Below are 17,715 nucleotides of genomic sequence, written 5' to 3'. Positions count from 1 at the left end.
GTGGAGAACACCCCTATTAACACCCCCAAAATACCACTTGAGGTCCGGAACCTGAAGATCACCTTCCAACACAGAGCAAATCCTCTATACCATTCCTGCCACTATCACTACTGCCACCAGAGCTACCACCAAAGATACTGTATACTTTACATACTGAAACCTTACAATAAACAAATATACCCATTTCACAGAAGAGGAAATTGAGGCTAAGAGAGGCCAAGTGTTGTAGGTATGCTTTTTGTTTGCCTAGTGTATTTCTGACCCCTTCCTCTGATAACAGATCCTGCCCCTGATGACAGAGTGACACATGATTAATCAATCAGTGTCTGACTTCTGGGAGGCAGGTGCTCAAGAAAGCTAGAAAGAAGCTAGGGTGAGTTGTCTGATGATAGATCCAGGTAAGAGTCTAAGACATCCTGCACCCAAGGCCTTTGGTCTTCCTGCCCTTCCTGAAGTTTGGCTGTTCAGTGCCTTGTTCTATTTTGTGTGCTATCTCAGTATCCTATCCTGTGGTTTGAACTGTAGTTGGGCGTTTTCCTGATCATATATGTTGGCTTCTTTAGTAAATTTTTTGAAAACAGTTAAGCTAACATGGAAAATCTTGTAAAATTACTCTATAAAATATAATTCCATTGTTGAAAGGGAAAATTTTTAGTGGGCATATTTGAGTTGCATTATTTGAATACTATATAAAAGAGACAGCCAAAGGTATAAGAAAATGGTACTTGAACTGTGCTCTTTTTCAGTCAGTGAGAAGAAATGAGAGCAAAACCTTCAAAAACCTTCCAGAGAAGCAGGTGAAGAGTTGAAAAGAGCAGACTTTCTCTTGAAGGTTAATCCAATGGAAAGACCCAAACATTCAGATTCTGCTAGTGTGTGTGTGTGCCCGCGCGTGCACATGCGCGCCTGTCTGTGTGTGTAATCTTGTATTTATTGTAACACATACACTGAAAAGATTCTGGAAGTGGGGTGCTGCCCTAACAAAATCCTAAAGTTAAGTTCATGTGAGTGGGTTTAGAACCTTATAGGGGACAGAAGTTGGAAGGACTTTGAGAAATTTGTCAATAAAAGTTTCAAAAATCCTGAAGAAACTTTGTAGAAGCACAATAGGCTTTGAGGAGACCACTGGTGAAGGTTTAAAGCAAAGTGAATGTACAAGAATGTTCACAGAAACACTATTCATAATAGCCAAGAAGTGGGAAAAACTCAAAGGTCTTTCAATTGATTAGCAGATAAACAAAATGTGGTATATCTAGGGCTTCCCTGGTGACGCAGTGGTTGAGAATCTGCCTGCCAATGCAGGGGGATACGGGTTTGAGACCTGGTCTGAGAAGATCCCACATGCCTCGGAGCAACTAGGCCCGTGAGCCACAACTACTGAGCCTGCACGTCTGGAGCCTGTGCTCCGCAGCAAGAGAGGCCGCGACAGTGAGAGGCCCGTGCACCACGATGAAGAGTGGCCCCCGCTTGCCACAACTAGAGAAAGCCCTCGCACAGAAACGAAGACGCAACACAGCCAAAAAAAAAAAAGTGGTATATCTAGTCAATGTAATATTATTTGTCAGTAAAAAGGAATAAAGTACCGACACATGATACAACATGGATACCTCGAAAATATGCTAATTGAAAGAAGCCAGTCATAAAAAACTAAGGCAAAGATTTCTTATACTCAACACCAAAAACTCAATCCAAAATTGAAAAAAAATAAGTTAGGCTTCATCAAAATTTAAAAGTTTTGTTTTTGAAAGAAATTGTTAAAAGAATGAAAAATTAAGTCACTGTCTGGGAGAAAATATTTTCAAATCATGTATCTGATAAAGGACTTGTATCCAGTGTACATAAAGAGCTCAAAATCCAGCAAAAGCTAAACAACACGGTAAAAATGGGCAAAACATTTAAATAGACTTTTCAGTAAAGAATACATACTGATGGCAAATAAACATATGAAAAGATGTTTAACATCATTATTAATTAGAGGAATGCAAATTAAACCACAAGGTAACATTACAAACTATTAGAATGACTAAAGTTAAAAGTGACCATATCATTGCTAATGAGGATGTGGAGTAACAAAATATCTCACACACTACTTGCAGGAATATAAAAGGGCACAACTAGTTTGGAAAACAGTTTGGCAGTCTTTAAAAAGTTAAACATACAAAATATACACCTATCACACCATCTAGACATTCCACTTCAATATATTTACTCAAGAGAAATAAAAGCATATGGCTATATAAAAATTTGTGGCATATCTATATCATGGGCTATTATTTAGTATAAAAGGAATAAGTTACTGATATACACAATAACACAGATAAATCTCAAAATACTTATGCTGAGTGAAAGAAGCCATACCAAAAAAGGGTACATACAGTACATAATCCTATTTAAATAAAATTCTAGAAAATATAAAATGTTTTACAGTGATAGGAAGGACTTAAGTGGTTGTCTGGGGATTGGTGAGGGGATTAACAAGGGGCATGAAAACATGTTGGACCTTGAAGAATATGTTCATTATCTTGATTGTGGTGAAGGTTTATCAGGTGTATACAAATGTCAAAACATGTCAAACTGTTCACTTTAAATTATTCCTCAATAAAGCTGTTAAAGAAAAAAATTTTTTTTTTCTGTGTTCAAATTAATGTTTGTGGATTCTGTCTGTGACTGGGTACTTTGTGATACCCACCCAATTTAAAGTAGTCCTCCAGTCACTATATTACATTGCCCTGTTTTATATTCTTTTCTTAGCCCTTACTATCTGAAGTTAATTTGTTTATTTGTTCATCTGTACTCTTCATTTTAACATGGATTCATGCTCAAGAAATTATCTTGAGTTTCTTTCATCCTTATTTTCCTTTCCCCTTACACTATAAACTATATAATTATCGATTTAGACAGAAAAGTCAATTTCATTCATTCCTTCAGCAAATATTTGTTGAATGCCTATTATTTTGCCAGTCACTGTGTCAAGTATCAAGCATAGGGAGGAGATGAATCAGCTATGACTCCTGCCTGGCAGGGCACCCTTCCAACTATTGCTCTACTTATTGTCCTTCATTTTATGGTGAAATCTTACTTATCTCTCAAAACCTGGCTCAGATACTCTGTCAGGCCTTTCCTGACCAAACAGACTACCTGCCTCTTTGTTCTTCGTAGGCCTTGGCTTACATTATGTAACAGAATCTGCTAATTTTTTCCATGAATTCATTCTCTCCTTTTACCTTTTAGTGATAGAACCAACCCTCATCTCCCCACTCCTGACTCTAAATTCTAGCCAGGCATTTGGCCACCTAACTGTAGTCTAGCCTTTTGTAGAGCAAGGCATGGCCATGTGATTTCAGGATAATACGATATGAGTGAAAGTGCTATGTGCAACTTTTGGATCATCTTTAAGATGAAGCATTTGTCTGGTACTTAATCTTTCCTCTTCCCACTTGCTAGAACACAGACATGAAGGTGGGCAATGTGGACGATGAAAATACCCTCGGAAATGGCAGAAAAACAAAATGAAAGAAACTTTGGTCCTTGAATCACCTGCTGGCCCTGAAGTGTTTACTCCTGGATGGTCTGCATGAGAGAAATAATCCCCAATCTTACCTAAACAGTGTATTTTAGAGTTTCGGTCTGTCTGCTTCTCTCTCCCACTCTTTTTAACAGCAACTTCTTTTGTAGCTAATAAAAGCAGCACTGTTAATAGAAACTTCCCCTATGGAACTCCTTGTACAAAGTAAGTAGATCTTATTTTCTCTGGACTGGAAGGACATCCAATAAAGAGCAAGTGACAAATGTCTAATACAACAAAATCAAATCAATTTCCTGGTTATCTACTATGTGTAAGGGACTAAGAAGTTATACTAGTAGTAATTTATTATTGCAACCCTGTTTTGTAAAAACTGTTTTCTGGTACTTCCCTGGTGGTGCAGCGGTTGAGAATCCGCCTGCCAATGCAGGGGACACGGTTTCGAGCCCTGGTCCGCGAAGATCCCACGTACCGCGGAGCAGCTAAGCCCAAGCGCCAGGACGAATGAAGCCCGTGTGCCTAGAGCCAGTGCTCCGCAACAAAAGAAGCCACAAAAAGTTTAACACTTAAAAAAAAAAACTGTTTTCTATTTTACTGATTCCTGCTCTTTATTATTTCCTTCTTTCTACTTCATTGGGTTAATTTTGCCTGTTTTTTTCTTTTCTAAAGCTTCTTTACATGGGAAATATTTTTAGTAATTTCCTAAAATATAAGTATCTGAAGCTACGATTTTCCTTCTAAGTACAGTGGTGGACACATCAACATATTTGGAAATCAGTAACTGTTTAAAATCAGTTGTTACTAATTCTTAACAACTGCATTTTGTCAGAGAAGGTAGTCTGTTTGAAAACAGTCATCTGAAATCTTTCTTTCTTCAAGAGTGCTGGAAAAGAGTGCATTCTGAAGCTGTTGAGTACAATATTCTCTTTAGGTGCCTTAGATCAAGTAAGTTAACTGTGTAGTCCAAATCATCTATAGTTTCATTCATTTTCCTACATGCTTTTTAAATCAGTTACTGAGAAAAAAGTAGTAAAATCTCCCACTATGATGAACTTATTTACTTCTTATTACAGGTCTATCAATTTTTGCTTCATACATTTTGAGTCTGTGTTATTGGGTCCATTCAGGTTTAGGACTGTTAAATCTTCCTGGTAAATTGAAATTTTTGTTATTAGGTAGAGACCCTCTTTATGCCTAATAATACATTTTGCCTTACAGATTTGATTGTACAATATATTTAAGATGTTTCTCAGGTAAGTAGTACATGATTAAATTTCTTTTTTCAATCCAGTTTGAAAATCTTGGTCTTTTAAAGTATTTGACCTTTTGCATTATTTCAATATAATTACTAGTATATCTTTATTTTTTTTCTCCTATCTTATTTTGTACCATTATTTTTAATATCCTGTCCAGACTACATTTTGTTTTCTCTTTTTTCTTCTCTCCATTTGGGTTCAATTTTTCCTTAATCCATCTTTTTCTCTTCCAGTTTGGAAGTTATGACCTTTTCCAATTCTTTTAGTAGTTTTCTTTAAAATATTAACATGCAGGGCTTTCCTGGTGGCGCAGTGGTTGAGAGTCCGCCTGCCGCCTGCAGGGGACACGGGTTTGTGCCCCGGTCCGGGAAAATCCCACATGCCGCGGAGCGGCTAGGCCCGTGAGCCATGGCCTCTGAGCCCGTGCGTCCGGAGCCTGTGCTCCGCAACGGGAGAGGCCACAACAGTGAGAGGCCCGCGTACTGCAAAAAAATAAAATATTAACATGCATATTTACTGTTTTAAAGTCTAAAGTTAATTTGTATCTTTACCTTCTTCCCAAATAAGAACCAATACAAGGACCACAGAATGCTTTTCCAAACTTCTTTTATCTGCTCCTCAAACTTATATTGTTATTATGTATTTTATCTTCATTTTTAACACATTATTGTTATTTTATTCATTCAACGTTTATTTAGATTTCCTCATACACCTACCACTTTCCACATTCCTTTCTCTTTGCAGTACAGATTTTCCATGTGGACTCACCTACCTTTTGCCTAAAGTATGTCCTAGAATTTCTTTTAGTGAAGGTATGCAGGTAGCAAAGTCTCTCCATTTTTGTTTCTCTGAAGAATATTTTCCCTTAGTACACTGAAGATAATATCCTGTCTTACATCCTCACTTGCTGCTGTTGAGAAATCAGTTCTTGCTTTTCTAAAGATGTCTTTCCTGCTGCTTTTAAGGTCTCTGTGCTGAATGCTATATTGTCACGATGTGTCTAGATCTGTATTTTTAAAAAAATATTTATTTATTTATATTTTTTGGCAGCGTCCAGTCTTAGTTACGGCAAGCAGGCTCTCTAGTTAAGGCACGTGAGTTCAGTAGTTGCAGTGCGCAGGTTTAGTTGCCCCGTGGCACGTGGGATCTTAGTTCCCTGACCAGGGATCGAACCTGCGTCCCCTGAATTGGAAGGCGGATTCTTAACCACTGGACCACCAGGGAAGTCCCTAGATCTGTATTTATTTTTATTTTTTTATCCTCTATTCATTAAAAAAAAAAAAACTTCTTTATTCTGTGAATTGATCTCTTTCATCAAAGAGAATTTTCAGCTATCATCTCTTCAGCTATTGCCTCTATTTGCCCTTTGGTCTCCTCCTAGAATTTGACTAGACATTTATTAGATTTTCTTTCTCTTCTTCCAGGTCTCCTATCTCTTGGGCTGAATTCTACATAATGTTTTGTTTTTTCTTTAAATAACTTTATCTATTTATTTATTTTTGGCTGTGTTGGGTCTTCATTGCTGCATGCAGGCTTTCTCTAGTTGCGGCCAGCAGGGGCTGCGGTGCACGGGCTTCTCATTGCGGTGGCTTCTCTTGTTGCTGAGCACGGGCTCTAGGTGCGTGGGCTTCGGTAGTTGTGGCTTGCGGGCTCAGTAGTTGTGGCTTGCGGGCTCAGTAGTTGTGGCACACGGGCTTAGTTGCTCCAATTAAGCCCCTTAATTGGCTGGCCTTTGGTTTCCTATATATAATAGAGGGGTAGGGCTGGATTCTCCTTTCAGGACCAAAACTCTGTGACTGCACAGAACTATGTGATGTAGAGTATACTCAAAATAGAAGTTTCTGATGCTCAAGACATTGCTTAAGGCAAGCCTACTTTCACATTTTAAACATATGCAGCATGTTTTAAATAAGCTTACACACTAGTGTGGCCATTAAAAAAAATCAGTATAAACTACTTTTGTACTTCAAATAGATTCTTAATGATTCTTAATATTTTGACATGTTCTTAGTTCTGAGAACTTCATTATTCTCTTTGTCCTTTCTGGCATTTCAGAATTTTTAATGTAGCTATTACAACTTATGGATTATCTGGGTTTTGCATGAAAAATTGCTAATACTCAAAAGCTGCATCTGAACCATCTGCCAGGAGTTTATGTGAAGAATTTTGAAAATATAACCATTTAAAACTGTCAGCATATTGCATTAATCATTTAAAAAAAATCAACCTAATACCACACAGATTAAATTGTCCAAAGTAAGTTTTAATGCAACATATTCACAGGTTTACACTATAAAGTTGTGAAAAGAATATCTTTTTCAAATTTGATTAAGTGCTGCAAGATGTTGAAGAAACTCAGCGCTCAAATGAATTATATGTTTGATGTCATTTTTGGCAAAGCCTCAGAAAATGTCACATAAAAGAAAAACATCTTACTTAAAATAAGGTCTTGACAGCAGTCTGGAATAGTTAACAACTCCATTCCCAAATGGGATTGCTGGTTATAATCAAACTTTTAATGATGGTATTAGTTCCCCCCTTGAGACAATTTAAATACCCAAACAAAACAAAAAACATGTGCACGCACACATACACAGCCCTCACCTCTTTTATTTTCTAAAGTGGACAAATTTACAATTATTTCAATTCACGTTCCAAATATCTAATCTGATTACAAAGTTTCCTTGCAGATTTATCAGTGGCCACTTGAGAAATGACAAGACGGCAGGCTACCAGGCAATGTCAGTCAGTATTTTCTCATTTTGTTTTAATTTATGAGAGGTATAAATAATTCCCATCAGTGATCGAGATGTAGACCCTGAGTGTCAGTGCCCTCACATCTTCTAGATCCTAGAGGTGAAAACGGTGGGAATTTTTCATCTCTCATTTACATTTATACAGTTTTTGTATCCATCATCTTCTAAATCTTAGTCTGTCAGATATGAGAGAGTTAAGAGGAAGAAATACCTCTAAAAGCAATTTGTCCATTTAAGAGTTAACAGTCAATTTCACTTGGAAAGTTTGAAAAAAAAAAGCTTATTATGAAAAGCTTATGATAAAATAACATTATGGAAAATAATACACATGTGTGTTTCTGGCATGAAGATTAAAAAGTCCAGAAAAATAAATATCACAGAGCTAACCATGGCTGTCTTTGGAAGAAGTATTATGGGGTGATCTTTCTTTTTCTCCTTTATGCTTTTCTACATTTCTGATATTTTTGCAAAGGACATATGTTACTTTTACAATTGGAAGAAATAATACAGCTTTTTTTTTTAAAGAGACAGTTATGCCCAAAGGTTAATACCTACCTCTATCAATTAGCAAACCTATTTTTAATGGGTTAGGAATGGCATCAATATTAATAAAAAGAAGACAAATTGCAGTTACTAAAAATATAGCTTAAGGCTTTTGTCAAATTTCGCACATTGGAATTATATCAGTCACCAGGCAGAAAGAATGCTTATTAAAAAAATTATATTAAGACAGTGAAGGGCAGCAAAGAGGTACCCCTAACACATTGGTTTTTAAAAGTAGCAAGAGACGAGTGCTAAGTAACTACTAGGAGGTCTGCAAGATGGCACAGAATGCAAGAAAATAAAATTAAATATGCCCATAACATATGGTTATCAAAGTAAAGCTCAGCAAGATTTGTTCACAATAGCTAGTGAAAAGTTTGAGATGGACTGTCCAAAAAAGAACAAAGTACTTTATGGACTCTCACATTAAAGATGATCATCTCTTACTCACTGTATCAAAAGATTAAATTCTTGGTCTAATTGTGAGGGTATGTACATCTTTAAACTTGCTATACCCCTTTAAAAGTCTTTATTATTTTTAAAATTATATTTTTGAAAAACTTACTGTTAAAAATAAAGCATGCTTTCTGGCACATAAAGGTAGTAAAATGCATTCAATAAAATTTCACTTGAGAGACTGTCCTGGCTACAAAGGGAAGCTTCATTTTTCTAGGACTTCTAGTAAATGAAGTGTTCCACACAATTACATATTTCAGATAAGAGAAGCTTATCTTTAACTGATTAAAATAATTAAAAACTTTTTTTTTTTACTAATTAGGTTAGAACGATTGCCTATTCTCTGCCTTATTAAATAGTAATAAATAACATCTAGACTTTTCTTAATGAATCAGGATCAGTATAATGAGTATCAATTATTTGAATACTGACCTGCTTTCAGAATATAATGAAGTATCATCTACAGCAAATATATCTATAATATTCCACTACTATGTTCTTGTGTTTCCTTACCTAATGTCAAGTGGTCATGTATCACCTCTTACTGCTACCTGAATGGATGTCCCTAGCCATGGCTTTCTTTCTCGCTTTAAAAAAATTTATATTATTTTTACCTATAAAATAATAGGCTGGAAAGATCCACAGGGAAGTCCCTGCCCTGGGTTTTCTTTTGCTTGTTTATTTATTTATTTTCTAATCCTTGAGGTACATTTTACATACCATCAAGTTTACCCTTTTAAAGAGTACTGTCCCACACTTTTATTATTCTTTAATCTGTTTTTAACTTAGAACCAGATAATCAGTTTATTAGCACCATGCCCAAAGTAAGAATAAATAGAGTATTATTGATGGCTGGACTGAGAGGCTTTCTATGAGTCAAGGGCAAATATACTTTCACTTTTCCATGTAAATAACATTAGAAGTTAGCAATATAGGGCTTCCCTGGTGGCGCAGTGGTTGAGAATCTGCCTGCTGATGCAGGGGACACGGGTTCGTGTCCCAGTCCGGGAGGATCCCGCATGCCGCGGAGCGGCTGGGCCCGTAAGCCATGGCCGCTGAGTGTGCGTCCGGAGCCTGTGCTCCGCAACGGGAGAGGCCACAACAGTGAGAGGCCCGCATACCGCAAAAAAAAAGGAAAAAAGTTAGCAATATATTAAGAGTAGACTACGGGAAAAATAGGTCTGATACTTCCAGCCTCCAGGAAAAAAATGATGACTTAAGGCTCCCTGAAGAGAGCTAACTGCTTTGGAAAACAGGACCAGTTTGCTCAGAGAGGAATTAATTCTACATGGTATTAGGCACAACATAGAGCTAACATTCCAGAAGGGTTTCTGTTTCTTATAAAAACCAAGATTAAGCTAGTTTAACATTATATGTTAGATAGATGAAAAGTAGTCAAAAACTATATACTTTAACAACCTATCAAGCCTGAGAGGCCCTAGTCTGACTTAATCCAGCATTGAAAAGATAGTTTGAAGAGACCTGAAATGGCACAGTGCAATTTGAGAGGTACTAAGCACCTCAGGGATGTGTTTCATGAAGAGGCTTTAAAATTGTTTCTTGATTTACAATCTCAGATTGCTCTTCCTCTAATTTCTGGCGCTAGTCATAGAGCAGGTATTGTGTGCTTGAAACTTTGAAAAGAGTATCTGACACCTTATCTCCCTAGAGCTGATTAGAGAATAAGTCCAAACCTGTATCTCTATGTGACTGTGTTCAGTTTGGTGCTGGTTTTGATATGATGAAACTTAAAGAAATCTGGAAAGGACTTAGAGACATAATTTAACAAAAAGGATTATACAGTTTATTAAAGAACTTGACAGAGCCAACACAGGAAACCAACTATCTCCAATTAACTATCAATCTTATTCAAAATTTATTACCCCCTACAAAAATCCTATGCACAGGCCTGGATGATTTACAGTGGGACTAAAGAGACTCCCAGGCTGTAAACAGGATTGTCCTGCAGTACATCTCTTTTGACATTGCTGGTATCTAAAGTAAAACACCACATTCCTTGTTTATTTAAATTGGGATGTTAGAACCTACTGCAGATTTTGTATTCAACTAAGAAATGTAATTTTTTTGAATTTTAGAGACAAATTTCATGCTGCTATAAAAATTCTCATTATTTGACTATAATAATGGCTGTATTCCTTCACATTCTATTTCTCTCATTTACTGAAGCCTTCTTTATACATTATCTGAGGCCTTTAAAAAGTAAATAGGTGGCAAAGCAACGGCAAAAATTATGAGGTTATATTTTTGTAGTGCTTTTCTCCATACACAGAGGCATAATTATATTTATTATCTGACAATATCTTTGTAATATAAGAAATAGCAGATCTTGAGCTTTACTGGGAAGACTGAAGAGAAAAATGGATGGTCCCATATACATTTTTACTACATAGAGAAGCTTTTTACTACATTGGTGTTAAAAAGATTAATACACTGACTCAATTATAAGTATATGCTTTCATACTAGGGCAGAGATGTTAAGAGGTTTCTGGGTTGTAGATCAATATTCTTTCTTAGGGGGCAGCTTCGTTGAGGCATAATTGGCATACAAATGAGCTGTACATGTTTGAAAGTGTACCGTTTGATGGGTTTGGACATGTGCATATACTCACGGCACTATCTCTACAATCAGGTAATATCAAATGGCAATTTATTTTGGACTGTTTAATTGTATGGGGCCCAAAGTATTTATTGATGTAAAAGTAACAATCTTTCTTTCAAATGACTTTTAATTATTTTATTTTCTGTCATAATGGAACTGAAGGAATTAATAAAGAGCAAATACAGCAAAACATTAAAAAATTTAAATAGCACACCTTATTTATCTTAGAATTTCTATATGGAGAAACAGATGGATCCTGATTTCAAAGTAACTTGTCTCAGGTAATAGAATAGATTTAGAAGCAGAACTATGGTCAGAATATAAATTCCTAATTATCTATACAAATCTGGCTAAGGCTCTAGCCCAGGAAATTGGATAAAGATTTTTTTTTTTTTTTTGCGGTACGCGGGCCTCTCACTGTTGTGGCCGCTCCCGTTGTGGAGCACAGGCTCCGGACGCACAGGCTCAGCGGCCATGGCTCACGAGCCTAGCCGCTCCGCGGCATGTGGGATCTTCCTGGACCAGGGCACAAACCCGTGTCCCCTGCATCGGCAGACGGACTCAATCACTGCGCCACCAGGGAAGCCCCTGGATAAAGATTATAAAACCAAAGGAATATTACTCCCTGATCAAAGGTGACTTCCTAAGATGACAGAAGCCCTGAAAAAGTATCACATCTATTAGAGCATCTGGCTAAATGGGAGACCTCCATTCATGCAAGGACAAAACTAGGTAAAGTAATGCAGGGACATTAGAACACAAAGCTTTCTTGTACTTATGGGTTTCTTTCCAAGTGCTTTTAATGTGAGAATAATACATTAAATTCTAAAATAAAGTCGCAGTAGTCAGCAAGTGTTAGACTTGCCAGATTAATTCATAGAATCAGGAAATAATACTACTGGAAGCTTTACTTAAGAATGTACATAAGCGCATGCACACATACCTTTTAAGAAAGAATATGATTATAAAAATGCAACTGTGAAAACAGTTAAGGAAAGCTTATTTTGAGTTTTAATTTATGTCATATTTATATGTAACCATATTGATCATAGGCTTTAACTCTAACATAGTATTAAAATTCATATTTTCAGGACTTCCCAGGTAGCACAGTGGTTAAGAATCCGCTTACCAATGCAGGGGACACGGGTTCAATCCCTGGTCTGGGAAGATCCCACATGCCGTGGAGCAACTAAGCCCGTGCGCCACGAATACTGAATCTGCACTCTAGAGCCGGCGAGCCACAACTACTGAGCCCACATGCCACAACTACTGAAGCCCGCGGGCCTACAGCCCGGGCTCCGCAACAAGAGGAGCCACCACAATGAGAAGCCCACGCACCACAACAAAGAGTAGCCCCAGCTCGCCACAATCAGAGAAAGCCCACGTGCAGCAACGAAGACCCAACGCAGCCAAAAATAAATAAATTAATTAATTTAAAAAATAGGCTTAAAAAATTCATATTTTCAATTTGTAGATTTGGATAGGAAACAAAATGAAACCATGAATAGCTATATTTTTCTCTTACAAATGTAAAATTATTATTTTTATATAGCACTGTAAATTTATTAAAGGTCTTCTCATTACCTAATTTACCAACTTGAAGGATGCACAAGGCATTTTATCCCTGGATTTATGATAAGAAAATGGAGTCACTAAGGCTTAAATAACCTCACTGCTAGTAACTGAAATTGAGTCTTAATACTTTCCTGTTTACTTTGAAATATAATATTCCAAAGCATTCATACAACCATTAGTGTTTCATATAATGAACACCTAGTATTACTGTCAAAATTTGTATCAAAAATAGTAAATTCTTCTTAGTGAAGAATTCCAAGTAATAAAAGTAGTACTAATCAGGGAAATAGTCACCATTAGAACACCACAGTAAATAACTGTTGTCTATAGGCAATATCCATCAATGGATGCTAAAATTAGTGTGAGGAAGCTTGAAAAGAAACAGGATATTTGTATAGTTGCAAAGTATCTTCCCCTCCAGTACTTACATTCTCAAAGGGAAAAAGAGTAACTTAACAGTGTAGCAACTAAGCAGAAACCACCTTAACCAAGTGATCACGGTAATATCACCAATAAAAAGACAACAGACATCTTGTTACCTCCGGTACAGTGCACTGGGAAGGACATGCCACTTATGTGGCAATCTTTCCCAAAAATGCGTAGCCTCAATCTAATCATGAGAAAACATGAGACAAACTCAATTGAGACGTTCTACAAAATATCTAATCAGTGTCAAGTTCATGAAAGACAAGAAAGGATTGAGGAACCGTCACAAATCAGAAGAGACTAAGGAGACATGATGACTAAATGCAATATGGAATTCTGGAAGGAATCACAGAACATACAAAGGGCGCAGGTGGGAAAACTGGTGAAATTCTAATAAGGTCTGCAGTTAGTAATAGTGCTGTGTTAATATTAATTGCTTGGTTTTGATCATTGTACTATGGTTACACAAGACCTTAACATTAAAGGTATCTGGAAACTCTCAATTTTTGTAACTTCTCTGTAAGTCTAAAATTATTTCAAAATAAAACAATAAAAAAATAAATAACATGGCCCATTCTGAGACTAGAAGAAAAACGATAGCAACCAAATGATCGCTTTTTTTGGGAAGTTAATTTTAACTGTCTCTCAGATTTAGGGAAAATCCAGGTATTTCTAGATGATATAAGAAAAATTAAATTCAGAAAAGTAATATATATATTACTATAAAAGTAATATATAATTCTCTTTCTAATTATGAAATAAAAAGATTTTTAACCTGGCTAACTTTCATATAAATAGACTGAAATAAGCTCCAGAAGAATCTTCTTTTTGTATGTGTGTTAAGAAATAATCATTCTTTTAAGATTCAAGTCTTTCTTTATCTAATTGTATTAAGTATTTCAAAGGCAGACAAATAAATCAACACAGCACTGTTTATGTCTAATACAGGCCTTAACCATACAACTCTATTTCGGTAATTTCCTACTGCAATTCTCTCACTCCTACTAGTAGATCATGAACTATGTATGAAGGCAAGAACCATCTACTGCCAACTTCATAGCCCTAGTCCATCATGGCTCTTCAGATGGGGTGGGAGAATAATAATTACTAGCTCAAAAATGAATAAAAAATTAAAATAAAACATCTTTCCAGTTAAAAGGAATTACTTTCATATATTTAAAATGCTTTTTAATTATAAGAAACAGTCCCCTGGGAAAATTATATATAAACTTAAAATTAATCCTCACTGTATTCTTTCAAATACAATATTTGAAATCTTGTACTCTTTCAAATCTCAATATTGCCAATATAGCTTCTTTCTAATCTGGGTTACATTTTACCCATATGATCTAGTCACATATAAGTTTATCCTTTCCTTCAAATTCCGTTTATAATTTGTGTCATTCTGGTGAGTTAACTTTTTAATAATTTGTTTCACTCAAACATATTTTGGTGATTCTAAGTTCTACATCAAGTACCTGCCTTTACTATAATAGTCACTGGGGACATGGTACAAATAATCTAAGAACTATGAGCTTTAGATAGTTATGTGGTATTACTCGTGCTACTTAAAATAAATAATAATGCCTATGGCCAAATGCTGTACCACTGTTCTGTATTGGAATACGTATTCTTTAAGGATAGATATTACATCTTATGCTTCGATATATCTCCAGTGACTGCTATAGAACCTAGTAGTTAAAAATATTCATGCTTTCCAAAAGCATGAGGCTACACAAGATATATGCACAAAGCAAATTTGTTAAGCCAAATTTAGTGTACATTATTAAAGGTAACAATCAAATTTCTGATCATGTTCACTGAATCTACAATGTATTTTATTATTGTAAAAAGAAGACAGATTTGAGAGTTCCAACTGTTATTTTGGAAATTGAATATTATATGTTTTATAGCTGAAACAGTTTTAAACTAAAGATCTTCAGTAAAAAAAGCTTTTTTGAAGCTATTCTAGAGCTTTATTTAAAAAATCACAGTACAATAAAGAAATATTTAACCTGTATAAAAAGCAGGATATTATTTTGATCAGCTTTTGATCAGTTTTATCAATACTTTAGATTTTCTGTACCTAAACATAAGAGCAAAACCAAAAACAAACAAGAATTTGCATTTAATACTATTCAAACCAATGTATGAATAATGTCTATACAAGTCTCATATATAGGGCCTGAACACTTTTCTTAAATGTTTTAAAGGGTATGCAGTGTAAAAATGGACATTCTATCCTGTGTACTTCTAGATAAGTGCTATGGCAACATTTAAGTTTTGCCTGATGTGAAGTACTCTGTTTATTAAGGAACACTAGTTACGATCATGTTTGATTGAATTTCCTTCTCAGACAAAAGTCCTAAGTGAAACTTAATTTTATTGGCTAACTGGCCAAAGAAAGCATTAAACAACAACAACAAAACTCAACTCAGGAGACAGGGAATAAGTACCAAGTGAAAATAGAAGCTTGATAACTGCCCTTACCTTCACTTCTTTTTTCTGCTTGTTTTGCTGCATTTTCCATTTTCTTTTGTTTTGCTGCTAAGAGTTCCCGCTTTAATTGTCTTGCTTCTTTTCTGAGCTCTTCGCTATAAAGCAAAAACAATTATATAAGTATATAATAGACCAAAAGAGAAAGTTGTTTAGCAGAAACAACTAAATCTAGTTGTCAGGTACACTAAATCTCTAAGAAAAACAAAGTGAATAATGTAATTAATTTTGTTTCTGTGTATGTGTATTTGTGGTATGGAAACATACTTAAAGGATATACTAAACGTTGTGATTTTCATAATAGCAATATAATATGAGTTACTATGAAATATAGCTCCCTTCAAATATATCAAACAGTTGGTAAGTGATAAATGAACTATTGTTCTCCCTCTAATTTACTTGCAAATTTAACATTCTAGTTTCAGTTTAATAATTCATGGAGATTCCAAATCAAAACAAACGTTTTAATATAAATACTATTCACTAAACCTGGGCATACACAAAAACATTTGGCTTCAAAACTTGTTGAATTCCTAACTGGCACCAATAACTACCACTTATTAAGCAATTATTATATGCTAGGAGCAGTGCTAATTTTTTTAAACTCAATTAATTTTTAACCCATTTGATATCACAATTTGCCAAATAATTTCCTCTCCTGTGAAACCTATCAGGCTGAGGTATTTTGATAATTAATACAATCATATATTAAAGGCAAATGGAGATGTAAGTTGTTGGCTTCACTGCAAGTCACTTGTTAAGTGACTGGTTTCTACAGGCCACTTTTAGGGCAGGAGATTCAAATTCAAGCCTTGGAAAAAATTATTAACTGCCCATGTCATTAACCCTGAGGGTCATTTGTGAATAGTTAAAACTATGCATTTTATATTTGTGAATGTCAGGCACCCATTCTATTTTCCACAAGCTAGAGTGGGTCATGGAGACTAAGAACACTGTAGCCCAAGGAGGCACCCCATTCTGGAATGTTCTCTAAAGATAATCAAGGTTTAGCAAAATCCTAAGTCTAAAGAGCTCCCTACTGATTCAGCCTTTAGTGCTTCCTCCTAAACCCCAAATCTCATACTTTTTTACTTCTGTCCTGTATTAGAGTCACCAAACTGATAGGTCTTACAATGTGCATGACTCAGTTCTTTTCATCTTTTTTCCATATCAAACACACACAGCTTGGCCTCCAAGGTCCTCAATTCTGAAACTTCCCTCTCTGATCAAAATCCACTATGTTTTTAGCTTTCTCAGTCTTTCATTCCTACTAAACTTATGCTCACTCTTTTAATAATGAAAGCAAACTCCTTAATCGTAGTTCACAGTCCACCAGTCTATTCTAACCCAGTCGTCTCTCTATCCATTCTGGATGCTATGGTCAGTCATTTCCCTGATGTCCTCACCAGAACCCTTAATTTTCTTGATTTGTTTGGCCTGATGGATACATCATAATCACCTAGAAGAACTTGTTAAAACATGGGGAGACACATCTCCAGAAAATACTATTTCTTTAGATGTGAGATGTTGCCTAGGAATTTGCTCCTGTGACAAATTACCCAGGTGACTCTAACATGAACTCAGGTTTGGGACCCAATGCATTAGGACCTTACTATAGAAATTATCTTCTCTTTCTTATAACTTCAAGCACTCCTACTTCACTAATCCTTTCATTCAGCCAACAGCATGCTCAAATTTCCCTGTACTCTGCTCCAATCAAGAGATTGCTATCTTTACAAGTGAACTCCTAGCTTGAAAGAATAGTTTGTATACAGAGTCTAATTCATCAACCTCTTAACTTCTTAATCTCTTGCAATCTATCCTTCTTATACTCTATTGACACTCCTTCTATATCAATCAAATTCAATGTCCTTTTCTCAGTCCTCCTCTTCCTCTTTGGCCTTTCTATCATTCAATGATAAGAACTACTTCTTTCTGAAATTCTAACAGACTATGTACCATTTTAGAGTCTTGATTCTCTAATTCTCCTCCGAATTACTCTTTCTCTTCTCATCCTATAATTGTTGGCATCTTTCTCATTTCTATACCCTGTACGCCAGCATT

At 35.7% G+C, this 17,715-nt stretch overlaps 1 protein-coding gene across 11 annotated transcripts in view; it reads right to left on the bottom strand.

The window, feature by feature from the left end:
• Nucleotides 1-17,715, bottom strand: part of CWC27 (CWC27 spliceosome associated cyclophilin) — a 246,698-nt gene that overhangs the window by 115,969 nt on the left and 113,014 nt on the right. For all 11 annotated transcript variants that reach the window (XR_012330708.1, XR_012330707.1, XR_012330709.1 and 8 more), the window contains one exon: nt 15,646-15,749. Coding sequence is in view for 3 of the 11 variants with exons in the window: in XM_073802154.1 (XP_073658255.1) it covers nt 15,646-15,749 (104 nt within the window). In the remaining 8 variants the exon portion in view is untranslated. The remainder of the gene's footprint in view (nt 1-15,645; nt 15,750-17,715) is intronic.

Source organism: Tursiops truncatus, chromosome 3 (genome assembly GCF_011762595.2).
Source record: "Tursiops truncatus isolate mTurTru1 chromosome 3, mTurTru1.mat.Y, whole genome shotgun sequence".
NCBI classification, from domain to species: Eukaryota; Metazoa; Chordata; class Mammalia; order Artiodactyla; family Delphinidae; genus Tursiops; species Tursiops truncatus.
This window is presented reverse-complemented; position numbering and strand designations above follow the sequence as displayed.